The 27,317-nt window shown below is 44.6% G+C and overlaps 1 protein-coding gene across 48 annotated transcripts in view; it reads left to right on the top strand.

The window, feature by feature from the left end:
- The window catches only part of LOC123760860 (myosin heavy chain, muscle), a 48,573-nt gene that overhangs the window by 9,225 nt on the left and 12,031 nt on the right, over window positions 1-27,317 (top strand). For 5 of the 48 annotated variants that reach the window (XM_069329545.1, XM_069329546.1, XM_069329544.1 and 2 more), the window contains exons 3-14: window positions 247-274; window positions 978-1,101; window positions 2,295-2,384; window positions 2,630-2,792; window positions 5,917-6,020; window positions 8,114-8,251; window positions 8,384-8,653; window positions 12,412-12,582; window positions 13,850-14,183; window positions 15,210-15,262; window positions 19,806-19,893; window positions 21,555-21,672. In XM_069329545.1, coding sequence (XP_069185646.1) covers window positions 247-274; window positions 978-1,101; window positions 2,295-2,384; window positions 2,630-2,792; window positions 5,917-6,020; window positions 8,114-8,251; window positions 8,384-8,653; window positions 12,412-12,582; window positions 13,850-14,183; window positions 15,210-15,262; window positions 19,806-19,893; window positions 21,555-21,672 — 1,681 coding nt within the window. Of the gene's footprint in view, window positions 1-246; window positions 275-977; window positions 1,102-1,582; window positions 1,686-2,294; window positions 2,385-2,629; window positions 2,793-5,916; window positions 6,021-6,507; window positions 6,612-8,113; window positions 8,252-8,383; window positions 8,654-11,198; window positions 11,370-11,860; window positions 12,032-12,411; window positions 12,583-12,906; window positions 13,078-13,849; window positions 14,184-15,209; window positions 15,263-15,534; window positions 15,588-18,040; window positions 18,129-19,282; window positions 19,371-19,805; window positions 19,894-20,369; window positions 20,458-21,554; window positions 21,673-22,697; window positions 22,816-27,317 lie in introns of all 48 variants that reach the window. The other 43 variants (XM_069329584.1, XM_069329589.1, XM_069329585.1 and 40 more) reach the window with 38 other exon arrangements.

Below are 27,317 nucleotides of genomic sequence, written 5' to 3'. Positions count from 1 at the left end.
AATAATATCATCTACACGCTGCCAGCCTCCTACCGATAGCACGAGAAAATAATAATTTATTTGCAAGCAAATCCACAATGGAGAACTGTTAGTTTAGAGGTGTTGTGGTCAGTAGTGGCCGGTGCCTGAGGGTTGGTCCTTGCTCTCAGACACCGTCACGAGAGCACGGGTGTGTACGTGTACGACACCCCCCACCCCGCAGGTAAAGGTGGATATGCAACTCAGTTACTGTTTTCTGTCTTCCAGATCACGAGAACCAGTCCATGTTGATCACGTGAGTCAGTGAGCCTCTCCGGAGGTCTCGCCCCCTTCTCTCATAACGTCTTCACACTCAGTCTGTTCTTGCACTTACTATTATCTGTAATATCTTCCTTCTGAAAGACAGACGGATTAGCGAATGTTGTTTTATATTTGATTATAATGAGATAATTCCCTGTTATTCTTAATGCGACGTGCTATATTGTGATTTATGAGTGCATCTTTCCCATACAGTCTATATCCCTGGCGAAAATAATTTTGTATCTGGAATCTGCAGGACATTTTTCCAGTATAGGTTTTTTTTATGGAATTCATAAGACTAATTCCATATCTTTTCTGATGCCTGAAAATTTTTTGAGATCTGATGGTTTGCATTTTAAAAAATTGCCTTGCACAAAGCTTGTAAATTAATCAGTGTTTACCTTATTATTATCGTTACAGTTTATTTGAGGCCATTTATCCTAATTCTAAAACCCCAAAACCGACATGTTAACTTCCACCGGCAATGTTATATATTAAGGCATAAATGTTGTACTTCTTCGTGTGTGTGTGTGTGTGTGTGTGTGTGTGTGTGTGTGGCGAGGGGCGAGGCAGGGTGGCGTGGACCTCCTGTAGGACGAGAGTTTGGGTCCCTCTGCCTCGCCCTGGCCTCCACCTCTGCGTCATCAGTAACCTCCGCCATCTTACCTCTTCCTCCTTCCTTTGACTCTCCTGATTAGTGGCGAGTCAGGGGCCGGCAAGACCGAGAACACCAAGAAAGTTATCCAGTATTTTGCCAACATCGCCAGGAGAACTGATAAATTTGAGTCGAAGAAGCAGGAAATCAAGTTCTCTGGTGGTGGAGTAAGTTTCCTTGTGGCGTCCCTCTCACGGTAATAATGCTCTCTACTGTGCCTCGGGCTCCTTTACCAGAGCTGCTCCTTAAGGCTTCCTTCAAACACGGCTCAGTCCATACTCAATTACTAACGCTAAGCCAACATTAACTTCATTCAACTACCGTACTAGCTAAACTGGCTTTGTTTAAACTCGCTACGCTCCAAATATTGTAAACTTCTCTGCTCACCGTGTACCCAGTATATACTGTGTTTCCAACATTAGCTTCTACGCTATACTGACCAAGAGTCTGGTGCCCTCACCAAGCACACCACTTGCTGACGGCGCTGACCTGTGACTGCTTGCACCAGGTTATGGTGAGATCCGCTTCCCGTGTGCCTGTGTGACCCTGGAACCCTGCCTGCTGGTTCTACCTTGTTCCATAACGTTACTCTCGCTTCATTTCCCTCTTCAGCTTCCGCTAACTATGTAAATATGTTCTCTAACGCAGTGGTGAGTCTGGTGCTGGCAAGACTGAGAACACAAAGAAGGTTATTGCCTACTTCGCTAATGTCGGCGCTTCCACCAAGAAGAAGCCAGAAGAGAAGAAGCAGGTAATGTATCAAGACGAGAGGCCGTCCATACCTAGCCTCGGGGACTTTTCCGTGTACTGGAAGAACAAGAAGCCTCTCTATATGACATGAGGCTGGGGGACCACATGTATTTGTTCTTTCAGTTTAAGACACCCTTGAACTTCTAATGGGACACCAGAAGTTGTAGTCTTGATATTGTATTACTGAAATGTGCAAGTTTGTTATCCATCAGTATTAAAACGGTACTCACTGTCCCACCCTTCCAATCCGTGAGATGGTTCTCTGAACGCCAGCAGTGATGCCACCCTGGCACTCCAACGCCTGTCTTGCCTCCTGTCTTAACCCCGTCCGCTAATTTGTGCTACAAACTTCCGTATGTTGGCCTACAGTTTCTTGCTTCTTTACCATCTCCTTGGAATGGCTGATGTAATATACATCTCAGATTAAATTCTGAAGTCTCGCAAGTTAATTCTAATGATAAAATATAATCATGTTATTGATGACAGAAGTATTTTCTTTATGCACAGTTGCAACTCTACTTCGTGCGCTCATTTTGTAATTGTTGACAAGGAACCTCTCGCCAGGATAAGCGTGACTCAGACACTAACGCCTCCCACCACTCCCTCACAGAACCTGGAAGATCAGATCGTGCAGACCAACCCCGTCCTGGAAGCCTTCGGTAACGCCAAGACTGTCCGTAATGACAACTCCTCTCGCTTCGTGAGTATCTTCCTTCCTCACAATAACTTACACTAAAGCTATTTTTAGTCGTATTTTGTTTTCCAATGATTCCGTCCGACAGGCACAGTTGTTTAATAATTCTGAAGTTTTCTTTCCTGTAAGGAAATCAGATCCACCACTCTCCTCATGTCCTGAATGACCCTCACGCTCTTTTTCTAATATAGATGCAAATGTTTAAGCACGTTCACCCCCCCTGTGTAACCACATGCGCGCCTCGCCCACAGGGTAAGTTCATCCGTATTCACTTCGGGCCAAGCGGCAAGCTGTCCGGCGCTGATATCGAGACCTACCTGCTGGAGAAGGCCCGTGTCATCTCCCAGCAGCCCCTGGAGCGCTCCTACCACATGTTCTACCAGATCATGTCCGACCAGATCAAGCACATGAAGTGTAAGTTATCTCAAGTTTCGTTTTTGTTTACACTCACGCCTCACACTTGCGGGGAACATTGTCTACCCCACAACACACTCATTCCTAAACTCACCAGGCACATCTCAGTGGTTTCAGATTATTCACACCTCACACACTTACCGAGGAACTTTGTCCACCCCTCAACATACCCATTCTTAAACTCACCAAGCAAGTCTGTTTACACATTGTCGATGTAATCAACTTTCCAGTGAACAGTACAAACAGTTAATGACCCCGACATGACCTCGTCTTGTTTATATTCTTCCGTAATAGCTTACAACACAATACTGGAAGCTCCCTGACAGCTCAGATAGTCTGGTGGATCATCAACCCAGAGTCCTCATAGCGAGTGTTAAATGCTTACATCCTCCTCATGACACTTTGTTCAGGAATCATTATATGAAACACTTGTTGTAAGACTTTCATTAAGTCTGAAACGATGAACAGCCTTAATGATCAATTCTCTTAGTACCTAGCTTATGCTCTTAGTATCTAACTTAAGTGCACACTCACTTATTTAATCGTCTTCTTAGCAGAGCGTCGCATTTTGACGTATACTCTATCTAAGGCCAAAAAATTCACTTACTAGAAAATGGCATCGGCTCGCAAAAGTGACACACTGCCCCGTTTTCTGTTTTGGGTCCTCTGGGAGGTTAGGATAAGAACACTTTAGTACGACAATTTCTTGACGTTGGGAAACCTTAGGAAGACAGACTGTGTTTAACATGCGTCAACTGCCAATTATAGTCAAGGTCTAAATCCCTTTAGGAAGCAGTTACCTTGTAAATGTTCATTAATTATATTTATTTTGCCAAGGTAAGTTAATGACAGACACCCATTGGTCTATACCAAGGAGATGTGTACACCCAGTGACAGTACACAGGCCAGTCTCCATAATAGCGTAGACCAATCAGCAGCAGGTATTTAGTTTGTACCAGAGTACAAACCAGTCTGCACAGCCATAGTACATATCAGACTGTACCACCACAGTAAGACCCAAACTGTACCACCACAGTACAGACCAAACTGTACCACCACAGTACAGACCAAACTGTACCACCACAGTACAGACCAAACTGTACCACCACAGTACAGACCAAACTGTACCACCACAGTACAGACTATCCAGCGGTAGGAACAACTACAGAACAGACCATTGTGTACCATCGCAAGACAGACCATAGCAACACAGCTGGAAGATGCTAAACTTGTTACTTGGGACCTTGCACCCGGTTACTTGGGACCTTGCACCCGGTTACCTGGGACCTTGCACCCGGTTACTTGGGACCTTGCACCCGGTTACCTGCGACCTTGCACCCGGTTACCTGGGACCTTGCACCCGGTTACCTGGGACCTTGCACCCGGTTACCTGGGACCTTGCACCCGGTTACCTGAGACCTTGCACCCGGTTACCTGGGACCTTGCACCCGGTTACCTGGGACCTTGCACCCGGTTACTTGGGACCTTGCACCCGGTTACCTGGGACCTTGCACCCGGTTACTTGGGACCTTGCACCTTGAACTAAGAGACTGACACAAGAACTTTAGAGTGACAAGATCTGACTACAAATATTTTTACTTACATATCATTCACATTCATTTAGGTTTAATATTAGTTAATAATACATCAGTTGTGACTGATCTGGAAGAGTTATGAGTGTGATTCACTTACATTGTCCTCACACTTAATGCTTCATCTTGGTAGACTGGTGATAAACCCTTACAAGCTTAATGTTTTCTTATGAATGTTAAAAACCACTGTGAATGTATACTGCTCTGATGCTTTGTTATGGGCGAGTGAGTCAACCTCAGTAGTAGGCTCACAACTTCCAGAGTTCCATATAAGCAATTCAGCAAGCTGAAGGGAAATTTTAACACAAGGGAAAGTGTGGATTTTCGGTGAAAATTTCATGTTTTTATTAAACATAACATGTTCACTAGGGGCTTTCTGTTTATCGATATGAACTCTAGTGGCTTTCTGTTCATCGCTATAAGCTCTACGGACTTTCTGTTCAGCGTTATAGGCTCTAGGAATTCAAAGTTCATCGTTATAAGTTCTAGGAATTCAGAGTTCATAGTTATAAGATCTAGGAATTCAAAGTTCATCGTTATAAGTTCTAGGAATTCAGAGTTCATAGTTATAAGATCTAGGAATTCAAAGTTCATCGATATAAGCTCTAGTGACTCTCTGTTCATTAATTTCAGCTAATATATAGAGGTCGCTGGTTACAACTATATGTCCTCATGTCCTGTATCCCAAACAATAATATTCTCAGTAGGATGTTACGTTTAAGATGTCAATTCGCTTAAGTTTATCTTGAAATATATCTAATATCTGCAGATCTACAGATTTGTAGATAATGTCATTGTAATTATGTAAAGCAGTGTCTGATAGTCATTTTTTTCTGAAGCAAATCTCGCTCTGAATTTACTTTAATTTATGTAAGCGCCACCATCTCTCTAGGGGCCTCGACTGGGACAGGAAGCCGGCGGCTTGTGTAAGGTTCTCCAGTTTGTTATTTTGTTTTCTAGACGCAGGAAGAGATTAGGGAAAACTATTTTGGCGTAACACAGAAATCACACTAACGTGATTTCCTCGTCGCGGCCCTTGTGGATTTGTTCACTTGTTTATTTTCGAGTAAAAATTTGTTGGCAAGATAATTATAGGCTCATATCTTGTTTTTTATGAGATTTCATTTAATGGTACTTAGCAAACACGTCTTGTTTTAATAAGTTACTGCAGACGGAGAGGTAGAGAAGGTGTCACAAACTCAGTGACTGCTATTAACAAACCTTACTTATTCATATTCGTATCTTAAAGTTGTCTATTTTAGATTTTAGTTGAAGGGCTTCATTTAACATTAAAGTACAGTGAATCTCAGGCATTTCAGACTAAAACGAACCAAAATAATATAAGCATATAACCCGTCACGCTACAAAGCTCTAAAACAATGCCTACCTAACGTAGAATCTAAACGGTAAATCAAAAAGTTTGTTGAATGTAAGGGGGGGACTGATGTGTAGTTCCTGAGTATGGGGGCTGGCTCGTCCCTGACAGTGGCTCCCCAGTGTTCTTCAGGTAACAGTTCCTTCATTCATTGCAGCTATCTGCTTGCTCTCCGATAGTATCCATGACTACCACTTTGTGAGTCAGGGTAAAGTTACTGTGGCCTCTATTGATGATGCTGAAGAAATGCAGTTTACCGATGTAAGTGGTGAAGGTAGCGGAGTGTGTGTGTGTTCCTCCCTCGCTAGAACAACCCGAGAACGGGGTTGTTCTCGGGTTAACCCCGTCTTAGATCCACCCTTATGTTGCCTGAAATCGTTAATTTTGTTGTTGTTAAGGTTTATTTTAAGCCCTAGAACTTATTTCATACGAAATATAAGTCTAGAGGTCTTCCAAATTATAGCTAAACAATTTAGTAGTTTATTTCATCCTGTTTTATATTTCATCTAACAACTCTGCATCCGGACAAACTGAGTTTTGTCTACAGCAAAAATAGAAATGTAGGTTATTATAGTCAAAATTCTAAACCTAACTGGGTCTGAAAGGACAATGTGATTGTTCCCCCCCTCCCCCTTCATCTACTAACATATACCAACCTAAGTAGTTTATCTTCCACATAGGCTCATCCGGGTAAGCCTATTAAGCAATGAAAGTTCACAATATTGACAAGAATACTTATTGTTTCTAGCAATGTGCTACTTGTCTAACGACATCCACGACTATCACATCGTGTCCCAAGGCAAGGTCACTGTGGCCTCCATTGACGACAAAGAGGACATGCAGTTCACTGACGTAAGTGGCGGGTCTTCCTCTGACCCAGATAATGAAGACAGCATGAACGAGAACAAAATGTGGAAACCGTATAGGCCCTTTGTCCAGCTTGTCCATCATAGCTCTGGAAGCTCTCGAACCAGAATTATAATGACAGTTGGACACGAGAGCGAACTTTCCTCATTTTATCTCATACAATATCCATTTTTTTAGCTGCACTGCATGCAGTGCAGCTAAATTAGCAGATATGCTAAAGCTTGCGCCAGCATAAAGCTCTTAAGAAGCTTGGCTGTGGCTTATCTCAGCTTGTGTATGTGTGTTTACACTGGTATGAGCTTCCTGCCCATGACAGCTCTTGGTGTTACTGATGCTCTCAAGGTGCCAGGCCTGGCAGCTTCACGTCTCCTGCCACCAAGTGTGTGTGAGTGTGTGTGTGTGTGTGTGTGTGTGTGTGTGTGTGTGTGTGTGTGTGTGTGTGTGTGTGTGTGTGTGTGTGTGTGTGTGTGTGTGTGTGTGTGTGTGAGTGTGTGTGTGTGTGTGTGAGTGTGTGTGTGTGTGTGTGAGAGAGTGTGTGTGTGAGAGAGTGTGTGTGTGTGTGTGAGAGAGAGAGAGTGTGTGTGTGTGTGTGTGTGTGTGTGTGTGTGTGTGTGTGTGTGTGTGTGTGTGTGTGTGTGTGTGAGTGTGTGTGTGTGTGTGTGTAGGTGCGTGTGTTTTATGCATCAAACTGATATTTACGTTTAATCACAAGTTACCTCCCTAACATTGAATGTTGCCGCCGGAGGCGGCTAGTTTATTGTGCACCCCATACTCATCCTGTGAGCGGTAGTGCAAAAAAAAAGAATTACAGAGGGCACAAAATGTCTTTATCAGACCTCAACTGTGATGATTACATTAACAATTTCATCTATCCTTGAAATTGGTAATGTAATCATCACCGTTGAGGTTTGATAAAGACCTTCAGTGCCCTCGAGAAAAGGCAAGTCCTGTAACCATTTCTTCCTCACATGTGTGCATCATTGACATGTTCTCTCTCCCCCTCCTCGTATATTGTCTCCTCCCCCCCACACACCCCAAAATGTTACCCCTGGTGTAGTGCATGGTTCTAGACCAGTGGTTACTAATCACATCCTGGGATCGTCGGCCCTGGTGGGGCGCGACCATGTCTAACCTCCTGTACCTTCTCCGCCGCTGGTCTTCGCAGGCAAGTTTATATCTGGTTCTGTACTGTGAAGGTATTCCTCTATTTAGCATTTATTTAGCTTGATTATAAAAATTGAATCATACAGAATAACTTTGGAAATTATTATGGCGAAGCTGTAATTTGTTAATGCGTTATACTCGGATATCACAATTTTTGGAATATTTCAGAATATTCTGGTTAATACCTGAAATATTCTTGCATGTCTAGTTAACTTTAAAGTCAGTTTAAAAACACCCCCTTGAAAATAATGCGAGCGGGTCGTCTATGGACCTGCTGTACGTAACTTGAGTACTGCATTCTGAACCAAAGCCCGGTTTCACAGGACGCCTTCGATGTCCTCGGCTTCTCTAAGGAAGAAAAGGAAAATGTATACAAGGTGACCGCCTCCGTGATGCACTTTGGTGAGCTCAAGTTCAAGCAGAGAGGTCGCGAGGAGCAGGCCGAGGCCGAGGGAACACAGGTACGACCACTCTTTTCTCTCGCTACTCTTACACCTGACATTATGTTCCCTATATTAAACTCTGTCTTTCTCTCTCCTCTCAGAGTATGATTAATATAGGTGCAAGAAAGTCATCTTCAATGTCTCTTACAGGAAGGTGAAATTATTGGCAAGTTGATGGGCATTGAAGGCGCTGACCTGTACAAGAACCTGACCAAGCCCAAGATCAAGGTCGGTAACGAGTTCGTGACCCAAGGCAGGAACAAGGACCAGGTCAACTACTCAGTTGGTGCCCTGGCTAAGGCTATCTACGATCGTACCTTCAAGCAGCTGGTGAAGAAGTGTAACGTGACCCTCGAGACGGGCCAGAAGCGAGTCATGTTCATCGGTGTGCTCGACATTGCCGGCTTCGAGATCTTCGACGTAAGTTTTGAACCACTCCAATTGTTGGCCGTTGTTGTGATATAAGGCGAACACTGACTGCACTTAATACAAAAAGTACATTTTGAAAGTCAGTTTCAACGCATGATATATTCAATACAAGAAATAAGATATTTTGATAAATTCACGATGTTGATTTCCAGCAAATTTTGATACGGTATCCGTTGATGTAAGGTTGTGTGTGTTGCGAGGGTGGAGAGTCGGGCCGCAGCCGCACCGTGTATGTGGCCCCTCAGGCCGGTGCGGCGACCAGGCCGGCCTCGCCTCGCCTCGCCTCACACACACACCATATGTTTCTGACGCCCTCATTCTCTGCCCCGCCCCCGCCAGTGATGACAATGTCTCCCGTTTTATTGTAAACACAACTACGGCTTGGAGCAGATAGGCATCAGCTGCTGTACTGAAAATACTCGGCAAGTCTTCACGTATCTTTCCTGAGTTCGTATGGACCTGGAGTTTTGTATTACGCTTTTGAGAGGTACTAGTACACCCCAAAGGCTGAATATAATGTCCCTTTTGTTCCCCCAACCCCCCAAATCACGCACGCCGCCCCTGCACCTCATATGATCTTCCAGAACTGGAAAAGACTTATCTTCTCACCTCCCACTAGCAGCCCCCCAGTTACTACCCCTGGTTTGACTTCCTCATTCACAGCCATGACGAGGGCTCCCCCCGCTCTCTAACTCAGACTCTTACGACAGTACAGTCTGGATCGCCCTCCTTGCCACCATCCTGTCACTTACTCAGCCCGCCCCTGCCCCTGCTCCACCCCCTGCGTCCCCGCCCCTACCCCGGCCCAGCCCCCACCCATGCCCCAGCCCCTGCCCCAGCCTCTGCCCCTGCCACACCCCCTGCGTCCCCGCCCCTGCCCCGCCCCTACCCCGGCCCAGCCCCCACCCATGCCCCCGCCCCTGCCCCGCCCCTTACACGTGTTCTCCACGCCCTTCTCTTCCAGGCCGCAGGATGCCTCGGGTATTAACTCCTGCCCGTTTACTCACCCGCTGCTAATACACAAGTTTTATTTCGTTGTGTTCATCATGACCAAGAGGGACGAGTGTTGGTGCTCACACTACCAGTCTTCACCGTCCTGCCCGTGTCATCCTCCTGCGTTATCCCTCTCATTCGTCCTCCTTGTCTGCCCCGTCAACACATGTCCTCGTGTTTTCACTTCGCCCTCTCTCATCCCATTGAAGAACTCTTCCCCCTGTTATATCATACTCTCTTCGCCCAACTTTGTCGCTCTTCCTCCACCCGTGTCCCTGCTGTGTCACAGAACTTCCACTGTCACCATTCACTGTGTTTCTGTCCTCTTCTATCCCTACTCTGGTACGCTCCTTCTACCCCTATTCCCCCTCTGGGGTCACGCTTTTTCTAATTCTGTGTCATTCCCCATTTTATATTATTCCCACTGTGTCAATCTTCTTTTCTATCCCCACTGTGTAAGTTTCTATCCTATTCTATGCATACTGTTCATATCCATTCCTCTATCCCCACTATCATTCTTCCTTTTGTTCTATTCCTATCACTGTTTCAACAGATCTGAGTGTCGTTATACAAATATCCCTTTACAAAGTCCTTAAAGGTTAGATTTTGTGACGCTTAAGGGTAATTTTCGTAGCTTCTCGTGATTAGTTATTATCAGCATCAGAGTAGGATAAGTTCCTTTATAATTACTATCTTAGTCGAGCACACGGGAGCATTGCTGTATAATACGCACAGTCATCCTGTTCAACATTCTTGAGACAGTCATTTTGTTCAACATTCCAGAGACAGTCATCCAGTTCAACACACGCGAGATAGGAGAGATCCCCATAACTGGGTACCTTGTAGGTCTCCTCACCTTCCCCACAGTTATGTATTCATTCCCACACTCCCCCATACACCCCACACTGCCCCATACACCCCACACTCCCCCATACACCCCACACTCCCCCATACACCCCACACTCCCCCATACACCCCACACTCCCCCATACACCCCACACTTCCATACACCCTACACTTCCATACACCCACTGGTGGATATTTCTTCCTCAACTTAATGCTTCCTCTGTACACAATTATTATTTCTTGGCAGAACACCCAAGACAAGGAGAGTGCTGTTATCAGCTTTGGTGTGTTGATACCATCATCCCCCCCCCCCCCAACCCGCTATTTATTATATCCCTTGAACACATATTTTATTTTGTGCCTTATCTTTTGAAGCAAGTTTGTTCTGTTTCAGTGTGAGACTACTTTAACTCAATTTATCCTGCAATGTATATGTATCAAATCTGGAATTTCCGTTTTGCACGAGTCAGCTAAAGGTATTTTACGTCTTCTCTGAGATACGTTCTAAAGAAACACCTTATATGTTTTTTTTTGTTTGTTTTTAAAGCTAAAAAAGATATCTCCAAGTTTTCCGTTCAGTATCAGTTCATAAAATATGCACTACAAGCAACTATGACAAACGGGCAGAACAACCTCACCGGGGACTTTACAAACGGTAAATTTAATATTGACAGTCCTTCTCAATCCTTCCCAACAGTACAATGGCTTTGAGCAACTTTGCATCAATTTCACCAACGAGAAACTTCAGCAGTTCTTCAACCACCACATGTTTGTCCTTGAGCAAGAGGAGTACAAGCGAGAGGGCATTAATTGGGTTTTCATTGACTTTGGTCTGGACCTTCAGGCTTGCATTGAACTTATCGAGAAGGTAACGATTTCATGGCGTATTCTCGTTTTCGAAGGATCTCCGTCCTCTTCTAACACCATTTCCCTAATAAAGAACACTTTCGGGAAATGTCGATTGTGTCATAGAGCAGTGTTCCCGTCCCTATTCTCACTCAGGTTGTTGATGCAGCCGCCACCTGCACTCAAGCTGCCGATGCAACTCTCACTTTTAGTGTGAATAGTACAGTCACCTGTCTATCCACTCTGCCCACAAACTGGCAGGACTTTCCTGTGTCCGATTTTTTTTTAATTTTTCATTTTTTTATTTACCTTGGGGTGACTGCCACAAAACATTACTTCCAGGATTTGTAGTACTTCCTCGCTAGGAGTTTCTCAATGTATTAACCCGTTCTTATGTGTCATTTATTTCCTTTTGTGGTCTGATGATGTGACGGACCAATCACCCCCGCGCTATGACCCTTCAGTGTGTTGTGAATTAAACCTTATCTTGGTGTATGGTCTCGCCTTTCCTAGTTCAATGGCTTCGAGCAGTTATGCATCAATTTCACCAACGAGAAACTACAGCAGTTCTTCAACCACCACATGTTTGTCCTGGAGCAAGAAGAGTACAAACGAGAGGGCATTAATTGGGTTTTCATTGACTTTGGTCTAGACCTCCAGGCCTGCATTGAGCTGATTGAGAAGGTAACGACCGCCCACCTTGCCTCCCACGCATGCTCTCCTTACCGAAATCAACGCACTGGATATGTCCTTTCTAACATGAATCTCACAGAAGACTCATGCTGTCTTGGTGTCCTTCCTTCCATCCGTTACTCCCATCTCTCCCTCCATTATCACCTGGACCAACCCACCTCCTTAAAGTCCGACGAGAAGCACAAACCTTCGGGATCTCAACAGTGTTATAACATCTTTCTCTCCAAATTAATGTGATTCTTGTAATAACACTTATACTCTTCCCAGCATCCCAATCCCGGTGGCCAGTTAAGACGAGGCCTGACACCACATTCTTCCTCTCGTACAGTGTCGCTTGACCTAATTTCTATGCATCTGTTACCACCTTCCAGTTTAATGGCTTTGAGCAGTTATGCATCAATTTTACCAACGAAAAACTGCAACAGTTCTTCAACCACCACATGTTTGTCCTCGAGCAAGAAGAGTACAAGCGAGAGGGCATTAACTGGACTTTCATTGACTTTGGTCTGGACCTCCAGGCGTGCATTGAACTTATTGAGAAGGTAAAACGACAGTGCCAATCTCAGCGTCCATCTTTAGGTCCCTGTTAGGACATGGAGGACCTGTATGTAGTCTGTTTTCTTTCATGTCATCTTAGACTCCCCGGAAGGTAACAGGTGAACAGGTGATGAGACACCGCTCCTGAACCCCCAAACCATGTCTCCTAATGTGTAGATGTAACTCAATTGTGAACGTGAATCTTATTAGTTTCAGTAGTACCTTGTGACCAAACAAAGCCAACGACGGCAGGTGTTATTTGTTCCTGTGTAAACTTTGTTCTCCTTCATGTGTTCATATAACTGTATAGCCCGTTTCCTCACCTCCAGTTCAACAGTTTTGAACAACTATGCATCAATTTCACAAACGAGAAACTGCAACAGTTCTTCAATCATCACATGTTTGTCCTGGAGCAAGAGGAGTACAAACGGGAGGGGATTAACTGGACCTTCATAGACTTTGGCCTTGACCTCCAGGCTTGTATTGACCTCCTGGAGAAGGTAACCTCTACAACAAAACTGTATGAGGCCTTATATGTTGTCTCGTGCTGTCACGTATATATTCTTGTGAGAGCCTCGCTGGTAATGCCCTCCCATGCCCCCCTCATCTGTGTATACTTGTACTACACAGCAGAAGGTAAACAATTAGGGCATTACCACTGAGCTCCTCGCGTCGTCTCGTCCTTAACATGCTAATCTGTGCTTCCTGTTCCCTGTGCAGCCCCGCCTCCAGCCTCTCTCCCGGCTAACTCGCTGCCCATCAAACACAACCTAACCACAACGCTTCTTTTTCGTTGCTACAACTTGAAAATAAGGTTGTGTTGTGGTTACAGTTGTGTTTGCAGGGGGGGCAGCTCCCACACTACGTCATGAATCGCATAAACAACTAGGTTGGCACTGAAAGTTCTTACATCTCACGCCCTTGCTGGCCTTCATCTTTCATTCCGTATTACTGGATAAAGTCTCAGCATGTTGCCAATGCCACTCTAACCCAGTAGATCAAATTCTATCTTTTTAAATGCTCACGTATATGAATATTTTTATGTATTCCTTCAAATATTGGCTAATTAATGAATATTTATCAGCGACAGTATTACAACACGCCAGGTAAGTTCAACGCCATTTTCTTAATGTTAATATCTCATGTTTAATTAAAATGAATCATGTATTGGTGCCTACAAATATAGAAATTAACCTTCTTTCAATAGCTTGACTTGAATTAATAGTGAAGCTTGGCCTTCCTGCTCTAACTCCTCTCCTTGGAATCCCACAGCCTCTAGGCATCCTCTCCATTCTTGAAGAGGAGTCTATGTTCCCTAAGGCTACTGATAAGTCCTTCGAGGAGAAGCTGAAGGCTAACCATCTTGGCAAGTCTCCTAACTTCATCAAGCCCAAGCCCCCCAAGCCAGGCTGCGCTGAGGCCCACTTTGCCATCGTTCATTACGCCGGTACCGTGCCCTACAACCTCACTGGGTGGTTGGAGAAGAACAAGGACCCCCTCAACGACACCGTCGTCGACCAGATCAAGAAGGCTACCAACCAGCTGGCTGTTGACATCTTCAGTGACCACGCCGGACAGTCCGGTGGCCCCGACACTGGTGGAAAGGGTGGTAAGTACTCCGCTGGTCCCTCAGTGTATTTCCACGCAGTTTCTATCGTTATTGTCATTGCTACTATTATAGATAAACTTGTATGATAATTCCAGGCGTAGCTTGCTCAATACGTGACGTGTATTATTGGTAAGGTGATGGTTGGTCTCGTCCACAGAGTATGGTCGCGGGTGGGACTGTGGTGGCGGCCTGCTGAGAGCCTCGCGTCTCACAGTCAACCTCACCTTTGATATGGATCAACTGAATATGAGTCAAAGCTGCCTGGTTTGCTCTTATACCTTTCATCATATAGCTCTCCAAGTGACTTTACTTTAAATTCACAATCATGTTTGCCAGAGAATATATGACGCTTTGGATGAAATTTCAGACTTATTTTGGTATATACTTTAATGGAGCTCAGTATAATTATTTGCCTTCATTTAGCTCGTCATGATATAGTATATATTAACGTGATGAAGCCTCCACAGAGCTTTCAGACTAATATATATATATATCAAGATTTCGAGACTAATGAGTTATTTTGTGGCTAATGTATTTTTTATGACTAATGTATCCATTTTGAGTCTCTTTATTTCTCTCAAATAGTAATAAATTCATACAGTTTGCGTGCCTTGAAGCATTTCCAAAATATTTGCCAGTAATACTAATTTATCATGAATACATATATATATATTTTTTAAATAAAACATGTGGATACTTTGACAGGACAAAGTTGTTTGTATCCCACAGTGGGAGTTGCCACTGCTGCATGTCGCCTCTATACTTTACACTTAAACTTTACACTTTACATTGACCACCACTTTACTGACATTTTTACCAATACAGATTATTTAACTTATATTGCTTAAAAGTATTTGATTTATATCTTCATTTTGAGTGAGAAAGTTGGAGTCGTCTCACTTGTGACATGAGACGACCCCGGCCTGAGTAGGGCGAGGGCATGACTGGGTAGACACACTGCAAGAATCAGGCTCGAATCTCTCGTCCTTAGTCACGGATAATGAGAGCGTTGTCTACCAACAGGTGGAAAGCGAGCGAAGGGCTCTGGCTTCCTGACAGTGTCCGGGCTTTACAGGGTAAATATTGATCAGTGTTGTAAACTGCAGAAACGTGTCTAAGCGGCCTGGCACTTGGTAGAATGCCTCCATGTTTGGTCTTGTCCGAGTCTGCGTGTGTTGTTGCTGGATGCTTTCTAGAAACAGATGTGTAATACAGTTGCCTGTAATGATTCCAGCGTGATCCGTCTGACGGCTAACACCATGTTTACAAAGGCTTAATTGTTCTTTTGTCTTGCGGTAGAGCAAAGCTACTGCAGCTTAGGTGAACCATGTCTGTGTTCTCCCTGCAGGCGGCAAACGTGCGAAGGGTTCCGGCTTCCAGACGGTGTCCGGCTTGTACAAGGTAAATATGCTTCCTAGAGGTGCGCTTATGTTGTCTTATGTTGTCTTCTTCCCCCCACCCCCAAGGCGAACCCCCGCCCCCATCTCCCTCCCCCCCTCCGCCCGTCCTGTGACAACTGCCTCTACCCGCACCGACACCCTCAACACCCCACCGACACCCTCAACACCCCACCGACACCCTCAACACCCCACCGATACCCTCAACACCCACCGGCACCCTCAACACACACCCATTACACTCTGAACACTAGCAGGAGAGCCTACCACTCGTTATACTCGCACATACGATTTTACATTTGTATAGCATATTTGTGTTGCAGACGAGTTAAGTGAGAACATGTTAAGTCATCTTTACTATTTCTGACACTGACACAACACGCCCTCCCCCCCCTCTCCCCCACCCCCCACCCCCACCCCCACCCAGCCAGAGCATCAGTGTTCTCTGCTGATTGTTATGTACTCGTATATAAACCTTATTATAACACAATAACACTTGCAACTTAACCTGTAATACAACCTTGTAACTTAATTTTAAGTCCGTCCTATGATTTTATTGCATACAGTATTAAAATTAGAAGTATTGATCTTAATAGGTTTACGTTACTCTTTACAAAATTCTCCTACAAAAGGTAATTAGTTTACCATGATGGATAAAAACTGAAATTAATAATGACTCCACAGACTAAGGGCTAACACAGACGGGTTGAGTATGGAGTAACTAGTGCCAACCCCCTGTGTATATATATATATATATATATATATATATATATATATATATATATATATATATATATATATATATATATATATATATATATATATATATATATATATATATATATATATATATATATGTGTGTGTGTATATCACGAAAATAAACACGTGATTAAAAATGTGACAATGTCAGACCACGGAGGAAAAATGAAACAGGAATTTCCTTAAGTACTTTCGTATATTAATACATCTTCAAAAGGAGATGACTCCTTCTGAAGATGTATTAATATACGAAAGTACTTAAGGAAATTCCTGTTTCATTTTTCCTCCGTGGTCTGACATTGTCATATATATATATATATATATATATATATATATATATATATATATATATATATATATATATATATATATATATATAGTTGGAAGGAAAAACAGTGCTCTTGGCTATGATGAATATCAGAACAATGACATCATAAACAGATGATAGATTATCGAAGATGTATTTATATAACAAAAGCGGTTATGTAATTCTTATATTAAAGTTGCTGAAGAGCAAACTAGTAAAATATTGGGTAATTTAGAAGACCATCTATTAAATGAGATTTCGTCTTATTAATTTACAAGACATTTACTCATCATTTTGAGTAATTCGGTAGAATACCATACTATTTTTGAGTAATTTGGTAGAATACCGTATTATTTGGAGTAATTTGGTAGAATACCGTATTATTTTGAGTAATTTGGTAGAATATTATAATATTTGGAGTAATTTGGTAGAATATTATAATATTTGGAATAATTTGGTAGAGTATTAAAATATTTAGAGTAATTTGGTAGAGTATTGTAGTATTTTGAGTAATTTCGAACATCAACTAATTGCCCATAGTTCGTTTCCTTGAGTCTTGTGAGGGGGGTAAACGTTTCCTCACTACCAGTTGAGGCGTAACATTCAGACCTTCAAGATCACTCGACGTGATCTTGAAGTCGTGTCGTCGTGTCACCTAGCTGAGGTGACACGACCACTACTCCACGACCAACTGACGAGACCTTCACCTACCTGAGGTGACACGACCACTCCTCCACGACTAACTGACGTGACCTTCACCTAAATGAGGTGACACAAACTCGTCACTTGCTCTGTTTCATATCTTGTTCTCAACAAGTTTAAAAGAGTGCTGAACTAAATTAAACTGGCTCAGAGTGACAGCCCTCTCCCACCTCACAAGTAACTGACCCAGAGTGCAAACACTAGCAGCCCTCTCACACCTCACAAGTAACTAGCACTTGTTCTGGTGAGTCTCACCCGCGTGAGATGGTTGAATTCCTCACAATTCTGTAACATAATTATCATTATGTGTATAACATTGACTTTAACCTTTCCAGGGGAGTAAGTACGTGGACAGTGTTTAAGGTATTATCTTCCACCTTGACAAGATGTGCTCCTTCCATATTATTCTGACAGGCCCTGCCTCACTACTCCCCCTCACAATCCTACCTCACAACCCTTCCTCATTATCCTACCCCACAAATCCTCCGTCCTATCCCTCTCTCTCTCTCTCTCTCTCTCTCTCTCTCTCTCTCTCTCTCTCTCTCTCTCTCTCTCTCTCTCTCTCTCTCTCTCTCTCTCTCTCTCTCTCTCTCTCTCTCTCTCTCTCTCTCTCTCTCTGAGGGATGCAGTCCAACATATATCTAAAAATTAACTGTGGCCTCTTTCCCTGGGTATGGTGTATTTACAGGAACAACTTAATAAACTGATGACCACCTTGATGAGCACATGTCCCCACTTCATCCGCTGCATCATCCCCAATGAGTTTAAGCAGACTGGTAAGACTCCCTCCCCGTCCCTCCCTTACTGTGCAACCCGTGTTTTAGCAACGGTGAAGGACATGTAATCTATGTCCTCCCTAGAACTCCCATCCGGAGGATGTACTCGTATCCTTTCTAGTAGCCAAGGTGGACATGCAACCAGTATCCTTCCTCGTGCTCCTGGAGGACATGCAAGTCGTGTCCTTCCTAGTGCTCCAGGAGGACATGCAAGCCGTGACCTTCCTAGTGCTCCTGGAGGACATGCAAGCCGTGTCCTTCCTAGTGCTCCAGGAGGACATGCAAGCCGTGTCCTTCCTAGTGCTCCTGGAGGACATGCAAGCCGTGTCCTTCCTAGTGCTCCTGGAGGACATGCAAGCCGTGTCCTTCCTAGTGCTCCAGGAGGACATGCAAGCCGTGTCCTTCCTAGTGCTCCAGGAGGACATGCAAGCCGTGTCCTTCCTAGTGCTCCAGGAGGACATGCAAGCCGTGTCCTTCCTAGTGCTCCAGGAGGACATGCAAGCCGTGTCCTTCCTAGTGCTCCAGGAGGACATGCAAGCCGTGTCCTTCCCAGTAGCACGGGAGGAGAAGTAGCCCACACTTCTTCCTTCTCAGTCCCCTTCTCCAGTAAAGTTTGATTGTTTGTAATGATGGATCACTGACACCCAGAACCTCTGTACGACAAGTGCACAAGCAGTGGCGTGATGTTCTCCAAGGGTAGCCTCAGTACCACAACTGCAAGGAGTGCTGTCTGTAAACGTGTGTGTGTCTTTCTCCCCCACTTTTCACCCATATAAAAAAAACCATACTTAAACGGATGATACTGGCCGGACTGGCAGGTTGGTTGTGTTAATCTCCAGTGAAAGTGTAATCCACTTTGTAATGTGGCATCCCCCCCCCCCCCTCCTGACAACAGTTTTAGGACAAAGTGGCCCCCTTTTTCCCATCTCGAACCGTTCTAGAACGGAGGTTCGCAGAACACAGTAAAGTGCCCCTTCAAAGGAACAAGACAAGCTTCCTAGTAGAGCCATATATATGGCCCCCCGACACGCATGCTTACCCCCTCCCCACGCCCTCCACTACCACTGGAACGAGGACTTCCACATGTCTTCCCCACTTTCTCTCCCCGTCTCCAAAATCATTTTCCTTCTAACTGCTGGTGCGCTCATCTTCAGGAGCAGCTCAACAACCTGATGACTACGCTCAGGAGCACAGCCCCACATTTCATCCGTTGTATCATCCCTAATGAAGTGAAGGCTGCTGGTAAGATCCTCACTGACCTAGACACATTTGGCATCAGAACACCTTCTTGAACAAGGTTTTTACTGCCAAACTTATTAACAAAATTCCTGGTCTTAATTCCTATGTAAAATTGTTAAATGTCTGTTCTATCCCCCCTACGTCCCTACATGACCCATCTTGTGCTCGTGTTTAAGACTCTCGTACCGTGACACGAGAGTCACCAGTGTCCCGACACACGCCAGCTGGCGCCAGTGTCACCTTCATGTATTTTTTCCAGAGTTCAACATGACAAAACATGTATACCAACTCTTATAGTTGACGATAGCCTAGTAGTAGTGTCAACGGGACCTGAGACATTCCCAACATTAAGATCTGGCCAAGAGGATGGCCAGACTCCGGTAGATGATGGTGTGAAGGGTGACTGTTGTTCTCTATGTGTTTCCCTCCCGCCCTCAGGAGCAGCTCAACAACCTGATGACAGTCCTCAGGAGCACAGCCCCACATTTCATCCGTTGTATTATCCCTAATGAAATTAAGGCGGCTGGTAAGGTCCCAGAGTTGCCTCAACACTCGTTCATTGTACGAGGAAAACATAGCTAGTTCAACTCTAGTTTAGACGTCCTGTCATGTGTCCATGAAGTATTCACAACTCCACACTAACTGGATGAATACTCAGCTCTCCGTGCTTATATAAACTCCCAACTAAATAATGTCTTTAGTTTAATAAACATGTGTTAATCAATACTGTCACATGCATTTCCTTGTCGTGGTGTCCGACCCCCTTTTTTTTTTACTGTGTTTAAGCAGATGTTATTAGTTTTATGTCCAACGTCCAGATATACGTGAAATTGGTGTTTGTACACCCAGCCGATGAAGGTGACTGGGGTATGTGTGTAGTGTGTGTGTGTTAGAGCGGTCACACACCGGGACAGCCAGTGACCCGCTGTGTGTCACCTCCCAGTCAACGGGCTCTGGTGTCCCTGTAGCTGTTATCTTAGTCTGTTATTGTTCATTCTTCAGGAACAGCTTAACAACCTGATGGCTGTCTTGAGACAAACTCAACCTCACTTCGTGCGTTGCATCATTCCTAACGAAGTGAAGGAGGCTGGTAAGGTCAACATTGGTCATCTAACACCCACAGCAGTCTTAGTCTCTTGCGTTACTTCACGTTAACAAATGTTGCTGTTCTACTCTCACCTCTCCTCATCTCTCCTCTCACACTGTCTTCACATTATATTACCTCATTCTTATCTCTTCTCTTGGCTAACCCAAACGTTTCTGTCAAGTACTAACGCTACTTTAAGATATTACAACCAGAGTTAAGCTTTATGCAATATTATTTTATTACAGACTTACGATATCTCATAATAATATTAGTTTGAATTGTATAATTTTTGGTCATCCATTAACGTAAGCACTTTACAAGTTAGATTTTATATACTTCTAAATGGTCACAAAACAACGTTGTCATATAAAGGCAAAACAGTCCAACTTGAATACTTCTAGTTTAAAGAATAAACTCATTAGGTGACCTTTTATGATTCTGTAAAACAGTTTTCGCAGACGCTGGCACTGTACACCAGTGTGCGTCAGAGTGACTGGTGGGACAGTGTCCATGCTGGCGGGTACTGTCAGCCACAACCCGGCCACCCTCCCCTCGTCGTGGCCACCTCCCTCGGGCGAGGCAGTGAAGCCCCTGACCCACGTGAGATCTCGGACGAGGCAGTGGAGCCCCTGGCCCACGTGAGAGCTCGGACAAGGCAGTGGAGCCCCTGGCCCACGTGAGAACTCAGACGAGGCAGTGGAGCCCCCGGCCCACGTGAGAGCTCGGACGAGGCAGTGGAGCCCCTGGCCCACGTGAGAGCTCGGACAAGGCAGTGGAGCCCCTGGCCCACGTGAGAACTCAGACGAGGCAGTGGAGCCCCCGGCCCACGTGAGAGCTCGGACGAGGCAGTGGAGCCCCTGGCTCACATGAGAGCTCGGACAAGGCAGTGGAGCCCCTGGCCCACGTGAGAACTCAGACGAGGCAGTGGAGCCCCCGGCCCACGTGAGAGCTCGGACGAGGCAGTAGAGCCCCTGGCCCACGTGAGAGCTCGGACGAGGCAGTGGAGCCCTCTGGCCTCCGCAGGAGATCCCGGCCCACGAGAGAGGGGGGGGGGGGGGTTGGAGTAACTGCAACTAATGCCGCGCTGTGGTCCCTGGCAGGTGTGATCGACGCCGCCCTGGTGATGCATCAGCTGACCTGTAACGGCGTGCTTGAGGGCATCCGTATCTGTCGCAAGGGCTTCCCCAACAGGATGGTCTATCCTGACTTCAAGCATCGGTAAGATCACCTTCACACATATTCACTCATATAAATATTAAAACTTTGAGACAGCGATTAAAAAAAAAGTACATTAATGAGAAATTAATTATTAGGCAGAATAATGTTCCACGTGCTTAGGGTGCACAGCTTCACGTTCTTAGGGTGCACAGCTTCACGTGCTAAGGGTGCACAGCTTTACGTGCTTATGGTGCACAGCTTTACGTGCTCAGGGTGCACAGCTTTACGTGCTCAGGGTGCACAGCTTCACATGCTTAGGGTGCACAGCTTCACGTGCTCTGGGTGCACAGATTCGCGTGATTAGGGTGCACACCTTTACGTGCTCAAGATGCACAGTTTCACGTGCTAGGGGTGCACAGCTTCACGTGCTCAGGGTGCACAGCTTCACGTGCTGGGGGCGCACAGCGTGCATAAAACAAATACTTATATAACTTAAAGTATAAAAGTAAATTTATTATTTACAAAATTGCATTATATACTCAATAACAGATACCAAAATGTAACCACATTATGGGTGAGTGGTTCAAACTTGTGTACCATTCCTAAGGTTGTATCTCGGCTCCTGGGCCCCGTCTCTCCGCCACGACAGCTTAACTGTTCTTCGCCTTATGTCATGGTATTGATCTTTCACTTTACAGAACACCTAAAGCATATGTGCCAAGTGTTATATACAAAATTAGTCTTCGCTTAAAAACAAATATTCCTGTAACTCAATGTTTGTTTAACAAACATTTTGTACTTCTGAATGAAGACTTTATTCATAAATTGGTACAGTTTGTGGGATTCTACATTTCTGTGTTATTCTTAGTTCAAGAATAAGTGTGATGAGTATTGGTTGTACGAGGCTTCAACGACTTCATGAAGCATCACAACATCTTGCTACTCACTTGGTCAAACGAGTTAGTAATGAAATCTTATGGGTAATATCCTAAGACTTATTAATGTGTGGAACTCAATTCAAAGAGAAAGTGTTGAGCGTGTGTTGTGGTGACACTGCCCGTTATGTTGACATGATACTCCCTCAGCTACAAGATCCTGGCTCCCAGAGCCATGAATGAAGCCGAAGATGAGAAGAAGGCCGCCAAGGTGTGCCTGGACGCCATCAAGATGGATGAGGAGAAGTACAGAATGGGTCACACCAAGGCATGTGGGCGTGCAAGTCTGCCTCAGACCAATATAACAAGTTTTCTCTATAACTTCGCAATTCTATTTTATTATTATTTGATTTCAATTACCCGAGCAGGTGCTGACCAGCGACATGTCGGAACACCGTCGCCGAAGACAAATATTGCTTCACTAACATTATGATTGGATTTGATAACTAAAATTTATATTATTTTATGGTGTTTTCCGTGTACAAACCGTCCCATTGGAGACAGGGAGCGTTCGAATTTCTCTGTGGCCATTTGCCTCTGACTTCAACACACCTTTGGGTTATTAATTACCTTCATCCTCACCTTTTACTGACAACGTTAATCTGAAACTTTAAAAACAAAAACATGACATCTTCTTTTCATCATTGTTCTTAGGCTCACAAGAAACAACTTTTATTGTTGTGCTCGATTGTAACATTATTTACCAAACATTACTGTTTTAATGCACCGACTTCCTTCCTTCTCATTTATGTTAGGGTAATCTTAAACATCTTCCCATTGTTTTTAAAATATTCATATTCTATACCTTTTTGCACTCAGGTTTTCAATCTTTTCTGCACTTGCTGGTAGGCAGTTATTCCCTTCTTCCTTTGTGATAATTCTACATTTTCTACCTTTAATATTTTGGTAATTCTATTCAGTCACCCAATAAATTTTGATAAATTTTCACCTAACGTTTTAATATTTAGATCATTTCTACCCCCCTATACTAATGAGGCTTGGTAACTCTACCCATAACCCTTTTGTGTTTAGGGAAATAAATACATCATACCTATGGTCCAAAGCAAAATATTTATGAAAATATGTTAAGGTGTGTTAATGTTCCTTTATTAATTTACACCAGCTCTTAGATATATTGCAAACGTCCATCAAATTTCACACTCAAGTTGTTTATTAATCGCACATTTCGCATATTCACTTTTTGACTAATGTTTAGCATGAATAAGTGGAAGTACGCAAGACATTATCTCTTCGCTAACTAGAGTGGAAGCTCTGCAAGACAGAGTATCTCTTTTCTAAGCAGAGTGGAAGCTCTACAAGACAAAATATCTCTTCTCTAACCAGAGCCAATTTCTCCCCTTGAATGTGTTGTCATTTATTATGATTTTTGTTTATATTATTATTAATTAATTTAAATTTGGTTCGATTATGGTGATTTTTTAAGTTATATAATATCTACTGTTGGGCCCCTTCTCCTTATGCATGTTCGTTTGATATTTTACTGTCCTCCTGAGAGCCCTTGACGGCTCCTGAGGTAGGTTTAAGTTTTCCTGAGTTGCTGAAGGTGAGAAACCTATCTGGTAGAGCGACGAACACCGATAATTATACTAATTTTCGTCACATTTTCGGGTAGCGGTCCAGTACTTGGTCACCTTTGTGCCTTCGAGTTATTCTCGTGTGTTTTAGACGAATAATAGACGGAATAGTGACGGGGAAGGTCAGAGGCAGACGTAGTTAGCGTGTCGGGGAAATATGAAGATGGCGTAGATAGTGTCTTGGGGTGTTCCACGCCATCTTGGTCCCAAGATGGCGTGGAACACGTCTTGGGGAGGTCCTCACTTGACGTAAACTGTAGCGGGGAAGGTCCGTATAACTGGCGTGTAAAAAAATCATAAAAGGAATTGTATGTAAGTTTATTTATGAATTAAAACTTGTGACGTAGTTTGTCGGTCACTGTTGCAAGAGCCTGTGAGAGGGCATGGTTGTATTAATCAGTCAGAGGCGTTACTGATCGTATGACACATACACACAGTGATCTATACCAAAATATATATACCGCATGAACGTCATTTATTTATGAACTATGTATGAAAACTTTAATTTAAAATCTACTCACAGGCTCATAATCGCCTCACCACTGAGGACAAACATACGAAATAGCTTTTAGTTATCTCACGAGGAATGTTGTCACTTCATGACATGAATTTACGCCGTTGTGTAAAAGTATTTACGGAACTATAAGTTCCACTTCGTTAATACCGAAAAGCGCGTTGACAATATCCTCGAGAGTGGCAGTTAATGGTCATATATTTTAAACATTTGATCCCGGCTCCGAGAGCTTAAGTGACTTTGTGAAATGATTCCATAAGATAGTGCACGGTGAGAATATCAACGGTGCTCACAGTTGCCTGCGGGCAATTTCACCTACGGTATTCACTGTTACCTGTGCTGCTTCACCTATGGTTTTCACTGTTACTTAGAGTGCTCCGACCACGGCAGCGATCACCTTACCTTGAGGTGCTTCCGGGGCTTAGCGTCCCCGCGGCCCGGTCGTCGACCAGGCCTCCTGAACACAGAGGCCTGGTCGATCACAGGCCTCCTGATCACAGAGACAACTGTTTAATTCACCTGCCCGGGTACGTTGGGCACCGCCCGATGCCCTCGTGGTACAGTTGGCTTCGCTCTTGAATTACAATCAAGGATCCTGGATTCAATTCCCGATCGGAACAGAAACGGGTAGGCACGTTTTCTTTCACCCAATGCATCTCTTTCCTCCTAGCAGTAAATAGGTTCCTGGGAATTAGGTATCTATTGTGGGGTTGTACCCTGGGGGAGGGTTCAGTAGTTCCACCCTGGGAAGGGGAATCTCAGTACAAACCTAAAGTATATATATATACACGCAGGCTTCCTGTCCCTGATAACAGAGCTGGGTTCACATCATTGATGGATTGTTCACTGCATTGATGGTGACAGTCATTAGGTCCGCTGTGCTTACTCAACCGTTCAACTCACCGTGTTCACCGAGTTATTTTTTACTCAACAGTGCGTGATCAATGTGTTCACTCACATTTCACATGTTCAGACACATTTACCATGGTTAAAGCGTTCATTATCATTCCATTAATTATGGTCACTGAGTTTAGGCCATTGTTCTGTTCACTATGTTTCCCCGTGTTAATTCCTCATTCATGTCCCCATGTTCTTCGGGTTGACCAATCTTTCTCCAAGTTCCCCGTGACTACCCTCACGTTCCCTGTGTTCTCCAGCGTTCCCTGTGTACGTTCACGTTCCCTATGTACGCCCACGTTCCCTGTGTTCACCAGCGTTCCATGTATACGCCCACGGTCCCTATGTACACCCACGTTCCCTCTGTACACCCATGTTCCCTATGTACACCCATGTTCCCTTTGTACACCCATGTTCCCTGTGTACCCCCACGTTCCCTATGTACACCCATGTTCCCTATGTACACCCATGTTCCCTATGTACACCCACGTTCCCTATGTACACCCATGTTCCCTATGTACACCCATGTTCCCTATGTACACCCATGTTCCCTATGTACACCCATGTTCCCTATGTACACCCATGTTCCCTATGTACACCCATGTTCCCTATGTACACCCATGTTCCCTATGTACACCCACGGTCCAGGGGGCGTTGGTCTGGGAGCCGTGGCGTTGAGTGTTGTCTTGAGCCAATATCTGTCAATACTACTATGTTTCTCTTATTCCCAGTCTGCTTATTAAATGTATGTGTCCACGTGTCCCTTGTGTGTTGATGGAGCACAAAGGGTATTCTGTGTTAGCTTCGTGTTCTTCATGACGACTGTCTTCTGAAGTTGTCAAGTGTTTTCATTACCCGCGGGCTGGTCTATCCCCACACTACCCCCCCCCCCCCCCCAATACTGAGAGTCTCCGCCTCACATCTCTTTGACTCTCTCTTTACAGCTCGCTTTCCCTTCCCCGTCACACATCACTTTCCCCTTTCCTCCATGTCACTTTCCCTCCCCTCTCACATGTCACTTTCCCTCCTCCCCCTCACACGTCACTTTCCCTCCCCCGCCCCCTCACACGTCACCTTCCCCCTCCCTCGCCCCAAGAACACAATCAGCTTCTCTAACCTCTCTCTCTCTCTCTCTACTCTCTTCGCTTATCAGATATTGTATCTTAGCGTCCAAACCCGCGGCAGCAGCCCCAGACGAGAAGGAGGCAGCAAGGGTCATCCTTGAGATCATCGAGCTCGAGTCTGATAAATACAGATTAGGTCACACAAAGGCACGTCTCCCTGGGTTGTGTTGTGGGAGCCGCGGCCGCTCCCTCACTGGTGCATGACAAAAGTTGTTGTTGTCTTAGATTCAGCTACTCAGGACCACAAAAGTTCCAAGTAGCACGGGCTAGGGTGAGCCCGTAGTGGACTCACCTGGCACAGGAGAGGGTGCTGTAGCTGGCGTGCATGGTATACAGTTGACACGTGGGTAAGTGTGTTCCTCCCTTGGCACGGAGACGTGTGTCCGCACAAAGACACAAGCGGAGTGAGCTAGACCGGATATGATGCATCCTCAAGGCAGCCAGTGACTCTGTCGCGACTTATTTAGTCCGTTCGGGATTATTTATATAGGTTAGTTGGCACTTGTTTCCAAATGTAGTTATCGTCAATAGTATATATTAGGAAATAGCAAATGTCGTAAACTAGCGTCTATTAGGAATTAGTAAGTACGCGAAACTAGACTAGATATGTTTACATTATGATAAATAGTGTTGTGGACTA

Source organism: Procambarus clarkii, chromosome 22, assembly GCF_040958095.1.
Source record: "Procambarus clarkii isolate CNS0578487 chromosome 22, FALCON_Pclarkii_2.0, whole genome shotgun sequence".
Lineage (NCBI taxonomy): Eukaryota > Metazoa > Arthropoda > Malacostraca > Decapoda > Cambaridae > Procambarus > Procambarus clarkii.
This window is presented reverse-complemented; position numbering and strand designations above follow the sequence as displayed.